Source organism: Onychostruthus taczanowskii, unplaced genomic scaffold (genome assembly GCF_017590055.1).
Source record: "Onychostruthus taczanowskii isolate IOZ18803 unplaced genomic scaffold, ASM1759005v1 scaffold156, whole genome shotgun sequence".
NCBI lineage: Eukaryota > Metazoa > Chordata > Aves > Passeriformes > Passeridae > Onychostruthus > Onychostruthus taczanowskii.
In genome coordinates this window covers 34,714-52,213 of record NW_024498751.1, presented here as the reverse complement: position 1 = coordinate 52,213, position 17,500 = coordinate 34,714, and the positions used below count along the sequence as shown (strand labels likewise).

Below are 17,500 nucleotides of genomic sequence, written 5' to 3'. Positions count from 1 at the left end.
TTTCACAAGATCTACTCTTTTTATTAGCTGTGGATGTTATTTATTATCAAAATCAGCAAAGTCTCATCATTGACAAACATTATTAAGCTTTTAAAAATACTGCAGTCCCATGTTAAAGCAGCTGCAGCCTTTCCTATACTATGAATTCATAAAAATACAGACACAAAATGAAACATTAGTTATCTACACACACAAAACCTTTAGAAAAATTCTGTCATCTTACTCTATACGTCAGTTATGACTCAATAGCAGAACACTGTCATTTGATGTCCATTTTCTAATACCTCACAACATGTTCCCAAATACCTTAACCACTAAAAAATTTTAAATAATTATTCACGACTAGTCAAAACAAATTAATAAAAACACAGTTGAAGAGGCATCCTATCCAGGCTGACATTCAAGGAGTGAGCGATTGGCTATGTAGTGCTTAGTTGCAGGCTGGGGTTAAACTATGACACAACCTCTTTGAATTCTTTTTCTAAAGTACTTAATTGTTAATTTGCAGCTGTCTGTGATCTGTTTGATGATCTGTGATGAGCACTACAGCTCTTAGTCATTAAAATTAATTACAGTTCAACTATACTCTGTAAAGTTCTTTCAAATACATGACAGACTAACAACTTTTTTTTATATACAAATACTTCCTTACAGTACAGGGCAAATCATAGCAATGGACACTTACAGTTATAATTGAAGTACCAAAGTCTTTACCATTATAGTCATGGAACATGCTTATGCATTGTCATTACACAGCTGCAGTCTCACAGTGAGTCTAATCTCAAAGTTTCAGGGGTTTTATTTAAACAGAGATTTACTACATTCTCACACAAGAACAACAACAAAAAAACCCAAGCAACACACAGAAACAAAAAAGGTTTCCAATACTCAGGATCTGGTAAAAGCCTGCTGAAGGTAACTTTTAAGAAAGGTCTTTACTTTGGGACTAAATCCATCACTTTTTAAAATTCATAAATAAATCACACCGACCACACAGATAAAGGGGAGGGAACAAGGCATGCTTATTTCACCTTTAGAACAAGTCACTACATTTATCTTGATGTTGAAATTAATATGTTGAATCATTTCTGTGTTGTGACAAGCAAGTGGGATGCAATTCTGATGCTGCTTTTGGCTCACTGGGACTTCATGCCATCAAGATGAAAATTTTCAGGCGAATCCTTTTTTATGACTATTCTGATTCAGATACAAAGAATCTGTTGCACAATAGTGGAGGAGCTATTTAGGACATACGTACTACCAATGATCCCTAACAAGACAGACATGACTTTCTACAAGTTGAGGCTTAAGTCTGGTAAGAGTACTTCATGGTACTTACTGTGTAAATACCAACTCCCAGCATACCCTTCAGTTATTTAGTGAACTCGGGCCAGAGACAGGATCCATTTGCAAGGTCATGTTCTCAGGGTATGAGGCTTAGTAGATGAGGTTGAAGAACTTGAGGTTAAAGAATTTGTGGTTTATGACTAATGTTTTTACAAAACAAGTAAGACATTGCTTGGTTTCACAAAGAGCGACAGCCAATTATCTGTACTGACTGTTTAAGAGGGATTTGTTCACCTTCCAATGAATCTCTTCAAGTATATACAAAAAGGCACAGATCAACCACTCACTCATTAAATATCAACTCAGAATGGCCCACTAAGAAAAGAAGTGCTTTATAGGTGACATTCATAAAGCTTAATAAATATTATAAGAATAATGTCAAGAGGACACAACAAAAATAGATTTCCAGTAGCCAGCCTATGCGTGCAGAGAGCATGCTACAAGAGAGACTCAAAGGAAGCTCCCAGATTTTTGAGTGGAAAACAGGGCCAGTTTTAGCAAATGCTGAGTGCAGCATGTGCTCATCCCTGCCTTGTGACCAGACCTACCGGAGCTGTGCCCTGCGCCAGCCCGTGGTCTCTGTGCCTATCTGTCCAAGACACGCTGTGTTTTAGTGCGCTCACCACACCAAGACGGCCAATGGCATCTTGTGCATCTTCAATACTCTGAATCTTGGGGCAAGCTGAGTACTACAAGCCAGCAGGTTGCTCTCTGTCCACATGAGGAATTAGGAGAAAGATGATAATGGAAAGCCCTCCATTCTCTGAATCAGGCCTCTTGCATAAGGTACTGGTGTCATATGACTGCAGTTGGTGTTCCAAGGGACAGACAGGTGAAAGCTATAAAATCCATGCTAAGGAGGAACTAAGTTACAGACCACTGAGGAATTAGATGATAGAGTCACTTTTGATGCACTATAGTTATAATTAGCCTGGTTTTCTATGAAAATGAGGTTTTATAATCACACCGTGTGTCTGTGTATTCATCATTTCCCTCCATCCCCTCAGCTGAAAGGTAGCCAAAGGATTAAAAAGTTATTCAGCAAACTTTAAGAGAATACACCCCACTGGGCAAGGTCACAGCAGCACACCTCCTCCATTAATGAGAGGAGCCCACACAGCTCTCTGACCTTTTGATGCCACCCCAGTGACAGGAAAAGCTTCAATTAAGTTGACATCTTATTAAAAGCTATGGAAAAAAAAAATCCACAAATACAAATTCATTAGAAAGCAGGCTTCATGACTTCCCACAGGTTTCTATGGAAGCCATAGTCCTAATTTTCTTCATTCTTTCATCCCATTAAAAACTCTACCATAATGTACTTTTTGTTCTCCAGTAGCTTCTGTTGTTGTACCTTGCACCAGAATAGCGTGGGGTCACAGCCAGAAATGCAGACTGGTGTGCCCCAAATGTGGCCCAACTTACTGCTGCAAATGCAACAGGGTTGACATCACCACGTAAGGAGCACCTTTGCTTGGGGCTTCTGCCTGCCCAGATTGTTTTCAGAAGAACAGCCACATTCTCCATCACGTGTCTGCTGGTATCATTTGAGTAGCACAAAGGTGGAGGTGACTGAGATATGCACATAAAGGTATGTAACCTTTGAACGAAACACCACGCCCTGTAAATTGGGCTGAATGATAAAGGGTGCTTAGACCCTGATGCATCCCACCCACTGCTTGAGCCCCTGAGGCATCTAGAGCAAGGTAGTGCTGCACCTGGGCCTCACTGTCTCCAACACAACTGAGGGAACTACCAAACAAAGGTTCAGTCAGCCACTACCATCAGAGATGTGTGTGGGAGATATGACACTGGAGCCAAAGATCCTTGTTTATCTGTTAATTAAGGTGGGTCAATATTAAGAGATATCCATCACACAATATAAAATATGGGAAAGCAGGTAGCAAATAAAATTCCAGGGGTGTACATTGAGTTCTAAGTGTGTCCTACCACGCAATAAATATAGTACGTAACAGGGTAGCCTATCTCTGCTGCGGAGATATACCCATCCTTAACTTTGACAGTGATAGAGTGGGGTAAAAGGCGGCCAAGTGGGACTGGAAGCAGCTGACACACTGCTAGTTTTATCACAATTTACCTCTGAGTAATTTATGTGCCCACACCCTTATACTGCCATGCTGTACTTCTCCTACAACAGCATGATTTGAAGATCTAGTGGGTGAGCAGTAACAACCCTGTAAGTTTAAGGGTTCCCTGTCCAACAAAAGGCAGGAGAAACACTCAGTGCATTGTTCTGGGGAGTCACCCAAACACAATGCACATTCTCTTGCAGCTTGTAAAATAAGCTATAGTACAAGCATTTCCCAAAGATGCAGCTCTAGGTCACTGGTGTTTTACTGGGGCTGAATTCAGCCCAGGGGCTGAATACTAAACAGTTATCACTATTTTCATGTGCAAAACACCTAGGGATCCTCAACTGTTTGGTGGAATAAGATAACCTGAATTCTTATTATGAAAGTTGATATGGCACAGTTAGAAAAGATCTCATTATAATTTCGAAAGTTGATTTGAACAGCAATGATGCTCCAAATAGCCAATGTACATTTTTAATGTTTAAATAATAAAGAAAATAAAGTAATGGAAACAGAGAGCTGCATTTTCAGGGGCGGGGAAAGCTAATAAAGGAATCCTTAGTACCAAAGTAAGCCATGCTGAATAAGCTAGAGAAAGAAATTCTCGATCCACACAACAGAAACAACTTGATACTTTAAGCTTCTCAATGCTACCGTCAGCACGCCTCTGCTGAGCCACTGTGAAAAAACTAAAAACAGATGGATGAGTTTTGCCATTTGATTCAAATCACACTGTTTCAGAGAGACTTCCTGACTTTAACAAAAGATTATCCCAAGCAAATGAAAAATTTAAAAAGTAGTACTCTGATCTGTTTTCATTTTGCCATTTCAAGAAACATCACTGACTGCTTTAGCTGAATCCAAAATATTGGTGTCCGGCATCTAACATAAATATCACCCCAAACATTACTGAATATTATAAACAAAATTTCTTATAAACCAGAAAAAAACCTTTTTCTAAAAAGCAGGTTCAAGTTTCTAAGTGGCAAGAATAAATGTCTTGCATAAAGTTTACAAAGCCTTAGAAACAAGCCACTTGGAAACAAGAAAATGTGTAAGAACATAATTACTGTCAGGCAGCCATCATAATAAACACTTTATTCTTATCAAGGACAAAGAATTCCCATAGGAATATGTTAGCTCAAGAACACAAGTCCTGCATTTAACCAGATGATTCATCAGGAGGTCAGTCAGTCTGCAGAAAAAGCAAGTCCATCTAGACAGGCAAAGATGATGCCCAAGAGAGTTCAGTAGATAAGTTACATTTTCTCCCCTTTAAAAAATTACTTCTACCTTAGCTCTGACCTACAAACTAGTGTTCTTTTGTGCAACCTCCACACCTTCTTCAGTTCAGACGTTTTCCACAAGAATCCTTCCAGATACATATGTATATCAACTGGGATAAAAAAGCTAGCCTTCAAATTTTTTTCCTTTTTAATCACACTTATGACTTGGACAGCAAATCCTACAATGTAAGACTCTTACTGGTTTGCACAGGAAACATGCAACCAATCAGAAGCAAGCATATTGTTACTCTGGTTCATTAACTCCATGAGCCACTCTTAGAGGAATTCACTGCAATCCACAATGCCACAAATTTCCAATACCAATTCACACTTAAAAATACAAGATTCACTTTCCACTGGTATTGCAAGGGGATTCATAAATGCTCTTTGCTTTTGATAATCAGGCCCATATCTGACCATGTAGAGTGAAGAAACCTATTTAGAATTTGAGAATTTAGTTGAGTCACTCCAGGAACCAAATGGATGGAAACTGCTTTAAACGGAAACAATATTACCCTGTAATCACTGAAGGACACACCAAAATAGATTCGATGATCCAGCACACTTTAAGCTTTTCTCACACAGTAGGAAAGCACACAAAAACAAGAGCAAAAGTTTCAAGCTTTTCAGGAAAATAAATTTTAAAGTCCAGCAAACAAACTCTAGTCATTATTCACTTGCAAAGTTTAAATTTCAGCACAAAGCAAAAAGCATGTCACAAAAAGCCATGTGATTCACCAGTGACTTTCAGCAAGGCGTATTAATTACATGGTATCTGGATTTTTCCATTTATTTACCCTTCTCAGCAGGTAAGACTGGATCAAACTTAAAAAAACAAAACCAAAACACCTGTCTCCAAAAGAGATTTTTGAACAAACGTCCCACGGCCATTCAGCACTTACAGAGGCCAGCGCCTCACCTCTACCCAACTCCTTCAGCAGGGCTAAGGGTCCGGCCCCCGCCTAGCGCAGCCGACGGACTCACCCCGTTAACCTTTAGACACAAACCCCTCAGGTAAAGCCCAGAATGCCCAATATTTCACCCCCCGGAGGGCAGTTTACAGCCGGCTGAGCGCACACGCCCTCGCCGCTGCCGCCTGCGGCCCGGCGCCCGCTGCCCCCACCCCGGCACCCGCTGCCGCCCGCCCCCCAGCCCCTCTCACCAGGTGCAGGGCCATGGGCAGCGTCAGCAGGAACAGCCACAGATAGAGGTGGCAGCTGTTGGTGAAGGCGCCCTGCTCCGGGTCGTGGTACCAGCCCCCGGTCAGCGCCGCCCACACGCCCTGCCCCACCAGCCGCGCCGCCGGCGACACCATGGCCGCCCCCCGCCGCTCGGAGGCCGCGGGGCGGAGCGGGGCCGGGCCAAGCCGCGGCGGAGGGGGGGCGGTTCTGGCGCGGGGGTGTCCGTCACGGCCGCGTCCCGCCCCGCGCACCGCGAGGTGCGTTCACAGGTGCAAAAACAGCGCGGCACAGGGGCAGCCCCGGCGGCCGCCAGCTGGGCTGCGCGCCTCGCCGGCCACTCCCCCACCGCCGGGTTCTCACTGATCCTGCCCGATACATCACGAGTTTCCGATCTGCGAGCTCTGCCCAACTTTAGTGTCTCCCGTTTTGCGTTGACTTGAGATGTGTTTTGGGCGGGATGTGGGGATATTCCTCCAAAAAAAATTCGGATTCTTTCAAGAATGGGTTTAGGAAAAAGCCCAGTCTGCCCTAGTTGAAGAGTTTCACGCAGATGACCTCAAACTAGCGGAGTGAGGAGGTAGGGGCGGGTTGGAGGAAGCATAGGCGAAGTGGGGGAGAGGGGGGCTGAAAAGGTGATGGAGATGAGTGGAAGCCTTGGGCAGGGGAAACTAAAGTCGGTGAAGAATGAGGCATAAGGATACCAGGTATATTCTTATGGGACACCTCCGAAGGAAGGGGTACAAGGGTGGGTTGTGAACACCAGGACAACCTCACACGGTGCTCAACACCTCCCATCCCTGACCATCAGAAAATAGTAGTGGAATTCAATCTTAATGTCTCACCGGCCCCTTCTAGGGACTGCTCCACGCGTATGGACCTTTATTACAGTCATTTTTGTGAAGGATGCGTGTGTGTAATGGATACATCTGTCAACTTGCACATCACCAAATTTACTCTATTTCAGTTGTTCCTGACCGTGGCTATAGTTTCACAAACCAAACATGCTATTCTGCTGTGCTTTGTATGGATTTTTTTTTTTTTTGACAAAAGTAAGAGACCACAGATGCTATTATAGTAATTGTGAGCTCATGAACCACATACCTCAGCTTTCTTCCTGATGTCGCAGGCAATGTGGCCGTGCTGGATGCTGGTTTTGGCCTGATGGGAGGGATGATACAGCACTGTGAACAAGACTTTGGGAGCAGGGGAGGAATGGCATCCTCTCCCTCAGCAGCACTGCCACCATTAGATGCCTGAGGATCTACAGACTTGAGGCTTGAATACTGGCTCAGTGTGACCTTGGGAAGTTTCCTGAGCTCTATGAAGGAGGCACAGTCCTGGCCGTGCCTCATGTGCTACTCCCGTAAACACATCTTGCCCAAACTTCTGCTTTGTTGTAAACTTTTTTTTTATCCTTTGCAGGTTCTTTTCAAAGATTACACAGTTTATTAAACCAATTGTAATGACTGAATCAAGTCCAATATGCAGCTATGAATAATGTTGTTGATGTATGAGAACTAAAAATGTGAAGTTTCAGAAACTACTGAAGTCATTTTCCCACAGGCAGACTAGCAAAAAATTTTGTTTACGTGCCCAGCTCCAAAATAGAAAGGTGCATAAACTAGGGTGCAAATAGAAAGCTTCTTCAAAACCTCCTCTCTTCTGTTTTTTGAGACCTCTAACTTATGTAGGGTAAAATGTGGAAGGCCTAATAATACAGACTGCAATTGATATTAGGTTGACTTGTTGTCCTGGTTTTGGCTAGGATAGAGTCAATTTTCTTCTCAGTAGCTGGTACAGTGCTGTGTTTTAGATTCCATACGAGAATACTGTTAGTAACACAGAGATATTTTGGTTGCTGCTATGCCATGTTTGTCTTAAATCTTTTTGTGTCTCGTGTCCTGTCAGTGAGGTGGTACTAAAAAAGAAAAACTGGGAGGGAGCATAAACAGGACAGGTAACTGAAACTGCCCAAAGGGATATTCTAGACCATCATGCTCAGTATATCAAGTGGGGGGAAGAAGGAGGAGGAGGGGGACATTTGTAGTGATGGTGTCTTAGTTACTTTTCTTCCCAAGTAACTATTACATGTGATGGGACCCTGATCTCTGGAGGTGGCTGAACACCTGCCTGCCCATGGAAAGTGGTAAATTAATTCCTTGTTTTGCTTTGCTTGTGAGCGTGGCTTTCCTTTCCCTATTAAACTGTCTTATCTCAACCCACAAGTTTTCTCATTTTTACTCTTCTGATTCTCTCCTCAATCCTACTGGTGGGGGAGTGAGTGAGTGCCTGCGTGGGGCTTGGCTGCTGACTGGGCACTTGTCCATAGATCACTCAAATCTTTCAACTCTTCCTCATCTTTGGACAACAAGTATTTTTTTGATATAAGGATATTTGCAGTTATGAAGGGTTCCTGTAATTTCCAGGTCAGGATATGTGTTCTGGACACAACGTAGATGCACAGTATTGTAGCTACACAGCTGCAGGAGTGCCTAAGATGAAAAAAAAGGGACCTCTTTTCTCAACAGAGATGCCAGTGAGGGTCTGCGCCGTCTGTACGCTGCTCTTTTAACCGGTAACTCCACTAGGTGGAGCCGTCAGGAAAGTTAAGGGCACCTGACACGGTTTGGGTCACAATATTTCCATTATTTGAACTCCTACGAACAGCAACTATACACCAAGGTCCTGGAGCGCTGGGTGCTGAAGAAACACTGAGCAAAGTCTAACCTGAGTGCAGTGATTGCTAGTGGATAGTGGCACTTCAGAAAGCAAATTTTGGAATAATAGCTCTAGATAAATATTTAAACATTTCATTGTACTGCAACCAATACCTTGTCTGACCCAAAACATTCCACACTTAATTAGTTCCTGCAGATTCTTTTAGATAACAAAGTACAAGGTGGAATTTGTGTGGCAGAACGCTTGTATTACAACATACTTTATGGCTTTTATAATAAGGCAAATATGCAGATAAGGGAAAGGCTTGTAATTACCTCTCTGAATAGCTGCAAGTCAATGTTATATTAAAGGAAATGGGAGAAGACTTGATAGACATGCTGGTTCTGCATTCTTTCCTTTTGGTTAATGTGGTTCAGTAAGTCACTTTAGCATAATTGTATATTTGGGTGTTGTATAACTATAGTTATATAGTGGAGTAAACAAAAATTTACGGTTTTTGAATACTGTAATTCTAATTTTTTTTAATTAATTTCTTTATGTTGAAACCTTAGTTCTGTGGTATCCAGCTGCAAATTTTGTGTTTATGTAGAGATGTACAATGCTCTGAATGTAGGGTTTTGTGCAAAACATTGAGTGTTCATCGCACCAGGTTATTCAACCCAGCAGTGCAGTTTAACACCTTTCCTGAGCCTTTACTGTCCTCCTCAGGGCCTCTGCTGGCAGCAGCCACATCCATAACCACAGGTCCCACAGCACAGTGATTGGCTCCTGGCATGAAAACTCATTTCCTTCCACTTTGAACCACTGTTTCCCACCATGCTGGCGAGACGGGAGGGCGTCCCCAGCCCACACACTTCCCTCCAACTTCCAAGGAAACTACAACTGTAGTTTAGAAAGTGATACGATTTTTCCACTTAAAAAACCAGGGGAATCTTTACCCATAAATAGTACATACACAGCATTTTTTATTTTCAGGCAACCTCTTAATTGAAAGGATTGTGTGATCGCACCACACAGGGCTGGGACTCAGCCTGTGCATGAACAGGGTGGTGAGCAGGGGAGAGCTGGAGTGGGTCCAGAGGAGGGCAACAAAGATAATTAAGGACCTGGAGCTGAGGGAACTGGGCCTGTTCAGCCTCGAGAAGAGATGACTGAGATGGGCCTCACCAATGTCTATCAGTATCTAAAGGGAGGGTGCCAAGAGCCAGGCTCTTTTCAGTGGGGCTGAGCAACAGGATAAGAGGCAACAGGCAGAAATTTATGCACAGGTAATTCCATCTGAATATGAGGAAGAAATGCTTTACTGTGAGGCTGACTGGAACAGATTGTCCAGAGAGGTCGTGGAATCTCCCTCACTGGAGATGTTCAAGAACCACTTGGCCTCAATCCTGTGCCATGTGTTCTAGGATGACGCTGCTTGAGCAGGGAGCTTGGAGCAGATGACCCATGTGGTCCCTTCCAACCTGACCTATTCTGCGAGAGCCCACGAGCAGCGGAGGCAGGTGGCAGAGCAAGCACGAACCGCGGAAGCTCGGTTTCTTCAGAACCCGCTTGGGGGTTGTTCCAAACGAGCCCCAATACCGCACAAGGCAGGAGAGAGCAAGCTGCGACGGAGGTACAAGCGCTCAGCCCGGTAGGCAGCCCCCGGCGGGGGGGGGTCACAGCTCCCTCCGCCGCTCCCGCGGGACCGCACCGACCGCTCGGCCCGCCGCGCCACGTGACGGCGGGCCCCGCTCGGCGGCGGCGGCGGCAGGTGAGGATGCGGCTGCCTGGGCGCTCCCGGGTTGGCGGCGCTGCTGCTGGTGGCCGCCGGGGCTAAGGTCGCTGCCATGGCTCTGCCGGGCGCCGGGGCGGCGGCGGCCGCCGGCGGCAGCGGGGGTCCGTGCCCGCTGTGGACGGCGCTGTACGACTACGAGGCGAGCGGCGAGGACGAGCTGAGCCTGCGGCGAGGGGACGTGGTGGAAGTGCTGTCGCAGGACGCGGCGGTGTCCGGCGACGACGGCTGGTGGGCGGGGAAGATCCGCCACCGCCTCGGCATCTTCCCGGCCAACTACGTGACCCGCCAGCCCCGCGGTGGAGCGGCGGCTGGGGGCGGTGGGCGGGGGGACCCCGCGGGGAGCCTAACGGAGATCGACTTCCAGCACCTGGAGCTGCAGGAGATCATCGGCGTGGGGGGCTTCGGGAAGGTGTACCGAGCCACCTGGCGGGGCCGCGAGGTGGCCGTGAAGGCGGCACGGCAAGACCCCGACGAGGACATCACGGCCACGGCGGAGAGCGTGCGGCAGGAGGCCAAGCTCTTCTCCATGCTGCGGCACCCCAACATCATCGCCCTGCACGGGGTCTGCCTGCGGGAGCCCAACCTCTGCCTCGTCATGGAGTTCGCCCGCGGCGGATCCCTCAACAGAGCCCTGGCCGCCGCCCCCGGGGCCGCGGCCGCCCGCGGGGGCCGCCGCATCCCCCCGCACATCTTGGTGAACTGGGCGGTGCAGATCGCCCGCGGCATGCTCTACCTGCACGACGAGGCCATCGTCCCCATCCTGCACCGGGACCTCAAGTCGAGCAACAGTGAGTACCGGGCGGGACGTGGGGGGAGGTGACGAGGGACCTTCGGACCGCGGCGGCGAGGGGATGTCCCCGCCTTAGGCCGCTGGGCCCGGGGGGGTCCCGGCGTGGCCGCGGCGCGGGGGCGGATGGCCGGGCCTGGACGGGCGCCGTCCGAGAGCCCTGTTCCACCGGGGGATGGGTGTCGCAACTCGGGCACCCAGTGCCAGAAATTTGGGCAAGCGGCAGGTCGGTTTGCCGGGCTGTGCTGGCTACGAACTCGTGGAAAGGTCGGGAGGAACCAGGGGTACCTTCAGCGCACGAAAAGTCCTGCCCCCTCGGAGGGAAGCTCGCTCAGAGCGGGATAAAATTCTGTGTGCAACCACAGTTGCAAGTCTACAAGGATATATTTACTCTGATGCGTTGTGTGGTCCTGGCCTTTAAAACTAACCCAAGGAACCAAGTGCTTGTAAAGAAAAGATTTAATAAGGGTATCGCTTCTGTTTCACTGTCGAACAATCATATGTGTTTCTGGTTTTCACTGCGTACGTTTAACATTGCTAAAATTTACCCACTTAGCCAGTATTGAGGTGGAAAAGGTAAGTACCTTAAAACCAGTAGAAACTGTTGTTCAGATGCCAGATTTGCTTTCATCCCTTGGCATGGGCAAATGCACCTGCAGGAATGAGGGAGTTGCTCAATTCGTGCTTAATGGCTTCTTGGTCCATCTGACAAAACTGAAACATCTAAGATTTTGGCCACTGTGCATTTGGAAAGCTGGCTTACTAGAATAGCGTGTTTATGGGTTGCCGTCGTAGTTGTGTTCAGAAATGATGACCTGAAAGTGGAAATCAGTGTGTTTCCATAAATATCTGAAACTATCTCAACTCTTTCCTTTTTGTTCTGAATGTTTCAAAAGTGCAGCAATGTGTTAGTCTTCTTTTTTTTTTCCAGTTAGGAATCCTTAAGTAGTCCAGTAGAAATAAAAAAGCTTCATTCAACTTTGAAGCACTTTGTTTAAGAGGCTGTGTGTCGTGAAGGTCACCATGCATGGCCTGTTGAGACAAGGCTCAGTCATGGGACTGACTGTTCTGAGAATACTTTCACTATTTGTTTGATAAAGAAAGAACCTAGCTCAGCTGTGTTTGTGGTTCTGTTTGTAGCACAGGCGGTGAACTCTTGGACGTTTAGCGTCATGGCAAACACCTTTATTTCTAGCAAGTGGTCTGTAGCCAGCTTGTGCCCTTTTAGTTTGCTGCTGTGTAAGGAATGAGCTGCTGCACCTTGAGTATTTAATGGCTCTCCTTAGAGTGGGCTGCTGCATGCTAGCAGCATGTTAATGACAGTGACAAAGTTTGTGTCTGAAACAAAGTCATAACCCTGTAGTTTAGCATAACACTGTGAGCTGAGTGGAGTACTGCTGAGAACTGATTACCATTGTCATCTTTTTATATAGGGGTAATGGCAGAGCATTTCAAAAATATAATTCTGATTATAACCACAGCCTGGGTGCCTATTCACTGCTTCCATTGCTAACTCCTGTTGCAGATGCACTTAACTTGAGCTAGTTAGATCTCTCACCTGTATTTCTTAATCTTAGCAAGACACTTCAAACAAACTTCTTAGTTTGAAGAAGTATTGAATATGCTAAATAGAATTATGTCTCTTGACCATCCACCTAAATGATAGTGTTAGAAGACAATGGTGCACTGGTGGTACCATATACTGTTCAACAACATGAATTTAAAATGACTGCAAGTCATGGCAGTATCCCCTGTTCTGGTAACCCATCCATTCATCAGAGATTTCCCTTCATTCTTTTTCTGTCGTCTTTTGCAGTCTTGCACAGTGGGGGTGGAATGCTGCCAGGGTTGACTGAGTGACTTGCTTGGCATGGATAGTAACAGGTCTGCAGTGGCTGCAGCTCCAGACAGGGGTCTGGCAGCACCCGTTCCTCACCTGCTCGTCACTGCTTTCCAGGCACTGCTGCTGATGGTGGTTCAGTGCTTGCCCTTAAGCAGCTCTAGGTAGTATATGAATGTATCAGTTTTGTGCTTACTTAGTTAATTTTTTTAAGAAGGATGTTTTTTCTTCCTCAGACAATAAATTAGAAAAATTACTGTCCTTATTATGGTGTGGTAAGGAATGCTTATCAAACTATTTCCCTAGCAAGTAGGCAAGAACTAATTTTTCCTGCCAGGGAAAGGGAGCCCCTTCTTCCAGTGTATTTGATCCAGAAAGGGTATGTGTCTGGGCTTGTGGTTGGCAGGCAATAGCAAGCATCTCAAAGGCAAGCATGTTACTTTTCTCTGTGCAGTTTTATGGAGCTGGGATCTCTCTAGCATATCTGGCGTGGCTTCACTGATGCCAGATTGACAGGACTGGAGAGAAAGTGCCACAAGCAGAAGAGCCATGAGAGCAGCCAGCTTTTATTAACAGCAGTGACTATCTAGGTTTGAATGCTCTTGTTTAATGGGCTCTTTTTGGAAGGTGGGAAAAGGTTTGTGTTTCTGCCAGAGTAAGGGAAATTAATAGGTAAACAAATGTTTTCTGTATTGGAAAGGAAAACTAACAAACTTGGTTTTGAAGGCTGACAGGGAAGTGAAGTGCAACTTATGAGTTTTATTAACAGCAGAAAGTTTCTTCAGTTCTGGAGTCCACTTAAAATAAATTTAAATTCACATACTTTTCAAAAGCAGACAAAACAAAGGTGTAAAGAACACTTAACTTTAGATATGTGTGATTAAGTGAAATATAGTAACCATGGTCTCTAATGTTGCCTTACCAACTGTGGGTACTTTACAAAACCTTGTGTGGCTGAAGTAGTGAGAAATTTCACTTGACAAATATCATGGCCTGTTTTAAGGATAACTTCTCATAACCAGTTCTTACATTCCTCAATATACTTTATAGATTAAAGACATACTCTAAAATAGAAGATGGAGCGGAAATTTGCCTAATCTAAAATCTGAATAAAAATAATGGAAGAAATTTTTAATTTTTTCAAGCCATCATTATTAGTCAAGGAATTCTGAATTAATTGATGCTTTAACTGAAAAGATGTCTTAAAAATTGTAAAAATGCTTGAATATTCCTAACTCTGTCTTCTGGGTAGGAGCTTATTCTTGGTTTAGCATGCCAGCTGATTATGAAAAAAATTTAGGTTTTACTGGAAATAGAAGACAGGAATTCATCTACAAGACTAGACACTAATGCTTATGTGTGTCTTTTTACCACATTTCAGCTGTTTTTCTGACCCTTTGGAAGGGCAACTTTTTTCTCTGAGGGAATGAAATTTCTTGCTTCTGAGCAAGGACACCCTACTAGTTATAAGACCTGTGGTTGTGTAAGGGCTCAGCACAGCCTTCCCTGATTATTCTGTCCTGAAGAAAGCTAGTAATATGTTCAGCTAGAGTATGCCACATTTTGGCTTTCTGAAGTCAAGGGTAGAGAAAACAGAGGTTTGTGATTCTGGGGTTGATTTCACACTTTGTGCTGCTTCTGCCTTAAAAAAAAATACACTCTTATCTCAGCAGCAGCCTTGTGTATGTTTAGGAAGCATTACAATAAGTTCAGAATGTCTTGCTTATGGCATAGACCTATCCATGATTATAGACTTGGTTTTGTGTAGATTAAGTGTTCTAACACAGTACTGATAAAGTGCTCTGTACTCACTTGTCATAGATAGATATGCCAGAAGGGTTTGGTTTGCTGTGGCTTTCACCAGCTCCTCCAGCAATCCAGGGTCCTTTGCAACCCTCAGTTCTGTGAAGGGCGTTGAGTTTATATTACTTTTTCAAATTGTCGAGGTCAACTTGAGTTTCAAGGTTTGTTGAATAGGGCCATGGAAGTGACAGTGCTAATGAGAACTACTTGGAATCTGAAGGAATCAAACATACGAGAGGGCAACTCACTGTAATGTCATGTTCTTCAAACTAGTATAATGAGTAGTAGTTAGAGAATAGAAACCATTTGATTTTAAAACCTTAAAAGGAAGTGTGTTGTGTTTTGACAGAACTGTTGAATCAGTTGCTTTTGATGAGGCAAGGTGTCCTGGAGGTTGAGAAAAGCAAGAACAAATTATCTCTGGTTCTTTGCTATTACAGGTTATTTGCAGCAGAATTGCTCAAGTTATGTTATTAAACACCTTTTAAAATAAGATGGAAATGTTTTCCAGAATTCATAAAAACTGCTTTTTCTCAGACTTCTCTGTGTAACAGCTTTAGGCTAGCTGTTCAGGGAGAGGAAGAGTAAGAAAATAGAGTTAAGCCTATCTGCCATTTTCTGAATTGATTTTATTTATTCTGAAATCACTAGGGTGCATAATTTGTCTCTTAACTCTTTTGAAGAGGTTGAGACTTGTTCACATCACAAGTACAGCTGTTATTAAATGTTTGAAATGCAGAATCTTGGTCAGTTACCAAGAGAATTCAAAATTACATTCTATTACAATTGTCTTTGGTAGTTTTGAGAGAATGAAATGGCTTTTCGGTAGATTTTAGCTTCAGTGGAACTTCCTTTGAAAATAAAGTTCGAAGATGCCCACTGATGGCAGTGAAACAAAGGTTTTTCTGTCAATAGCACTGTGCCAGTTACTGCTCACCTACTGTGGTGTAACAAAACTAAAAAATGTGATGTATTCTGCATCTCAGTCTCCTCCTCTTGGCACTCCCATTTGTGGGACTTACAGTCTCATACTGGCTTCCACGTCTCCAGTGTCCCTGGTGGGCTAAGCCTGGCTGTCCCAAGGTGCCTATGCCCAATACTGGGTGACTTGGGCACCTCCTGTAACATGCTGCATATGCTGTAATTGGTTTGACACTGCTTGTACTGCCTGGCTAGCTGCTGGTGGCTGGTGTCTCTGAGGTCTGGAAGGGAGTGGATGTTTTTCCTGGCAGAACTAACTGAAGCTCCTCTGCCTCTGGAAGGCAACCAATTTTCATAAAACCCATAGGAACCACATCTTTGAGAATGTGGTATCACTTTGATAAATATCAGTCAGGTAGAATAGTGAGCCAGAAGTTATTTAGCATTTTAAAATCTGTATGCTGTAGTTTTCCATGCTGTCTTCATATAGGAAGTCATGGTACTTAAATGCTTTACAGTGTTCTTAATTACTTAAAAATCACATAAAGTTAGAAATTATGCCAGGTGTGCCAGGTTCCTATCCCATCTCTGAGAGGCGGTAGCCCTGCCTTGTGCTTTGCTATAAAAATAATGCTGCTGCATTGCAACACTAAGAACTGGTCATACATCCTGAAGCATCTGGAAGTGTATATACAGGAAGGAGCACTGGTTTTTATTGCACTTGTTGGCTAAGTATTCTTTAAAAAAAACACAGAAAATCAAACCACCTTCATGCAAATATCAGTAAGGTTGCAAAATTTCATTAATTTGGGAAACAACACCTGTTTTGAAGGTTGTGATCTACTTAAAGTTAGCATGCCATTGAATTCCAGTAAATTTTTCTTTTGAATGTCCTTATATCACATGAAAGAGTTCTGTGTTTCATGAAACATTGCTCCCAGTAATTTTTTTTTCATTATTTCATGTGTGCTCAGACTATGTAGATAGCGATTCTATCCCTGAAGGTCAGCTGGATTCTGTGGGAGCATCAAATGCTTAGCAGCCTTGAGCTGGAGTATTATCTTTTTCCAGTTCATCAAAGGCAATGCTATGTGTCACACCTGTTTTAATATTCACTTGATATATATGCCTGTCACATATAAATATGTTGTATAATTTGTGTTCAGAAAGATACTGGAATTCAAGAGAGAGCAATTTTAAGTAACTGGTTGCTGCAATTGTCTCAATCCACCATAGAAATAACTATAGTGTTAAAATGTTGTAGAGACCTAACTTCCAGTTAAATGGTGTGTTTCAGCATTTAAAAATAATATTCAGAAACATTATGATTTTAATACAATATCCGTCAAATGAAATTTTGTGAACTGCTGCTCTGTAACACAGTATTTGTACTGTCTAAGCTTTCAGAGAAGGAATAATATCCAGCAGTTATTTTATTTGTAGATGAAGACTTAACTGCAGTAGCCATTTATTTCACCTCAATTACCATCTTCTAAATTTGCTTCTGTTTGATGTTTTTCTGTGTGTCAAGTCTGGACATTAACAGGTGGAAAAAATTGCTCACTAATTTAGAACAAAGTCCCTCAAACTTAACAAGGCTAAAGTATATTTACATGTAGTGCTTAATGCTGAAACACTAGCTATATGCAATTTGATTAATTAAAAGCTCATGGACTTTTAATACCCCTATTTAGAACTCATTTTTAACTCAGACTTTAATGTTAATGTTTTCCCAACTATGTCCATCTGACAGCTGTAGAGAGTTGTTTCTTATTCTTCTGCATCT

At 43.9% G+C, this 17,500-nt stretch overlaps 2 protein-coding genes across 2 annotated transcripts in view; one reads left to right on the top strand and one right to left on the bottom strand.

Annotated features, from left to right (window-relative positions):
- PCNX2 (pecanex 2) overlaps positions 1 to 6,041 on the bottom strand; it is a 149,645-nt gene extending 143,604 nt beyond the window's left edge. The window contains exon 1 of the mRNA XM_041399139.1: positions 5,889 to 6,041. Coding sequence (XP_041255073.1) covers positions 5,889 to 6,041 — 153 coding nt within the window. The remainder of the gene's footprint in view (positions 1 to 5,888) is intronic.
- A 4,295-nt stretch (positions 6,042 to 10,336) lies between these two features.
- Positions 10,337 to 17,500, top strand: part of MAP3K21 (mitogen-activated protein kinase kinase kinase 21) — a 40,640-nt gene continuing 33,476 nt past the window's right edge. Inside the window, exon 1 of the mRNA XM_041399142.1 lies at positions 10,337 to 11,151. Within this exon, the coding sequence (XP_041255076.1) occupies positions 10,416 to 11,151 (736 nt within the window). The 5' untranslated portion in view covers positions 10,337 to 10,415. The remainder of the gene's footprint in view (positions 11,152 to 17,500) is intronic.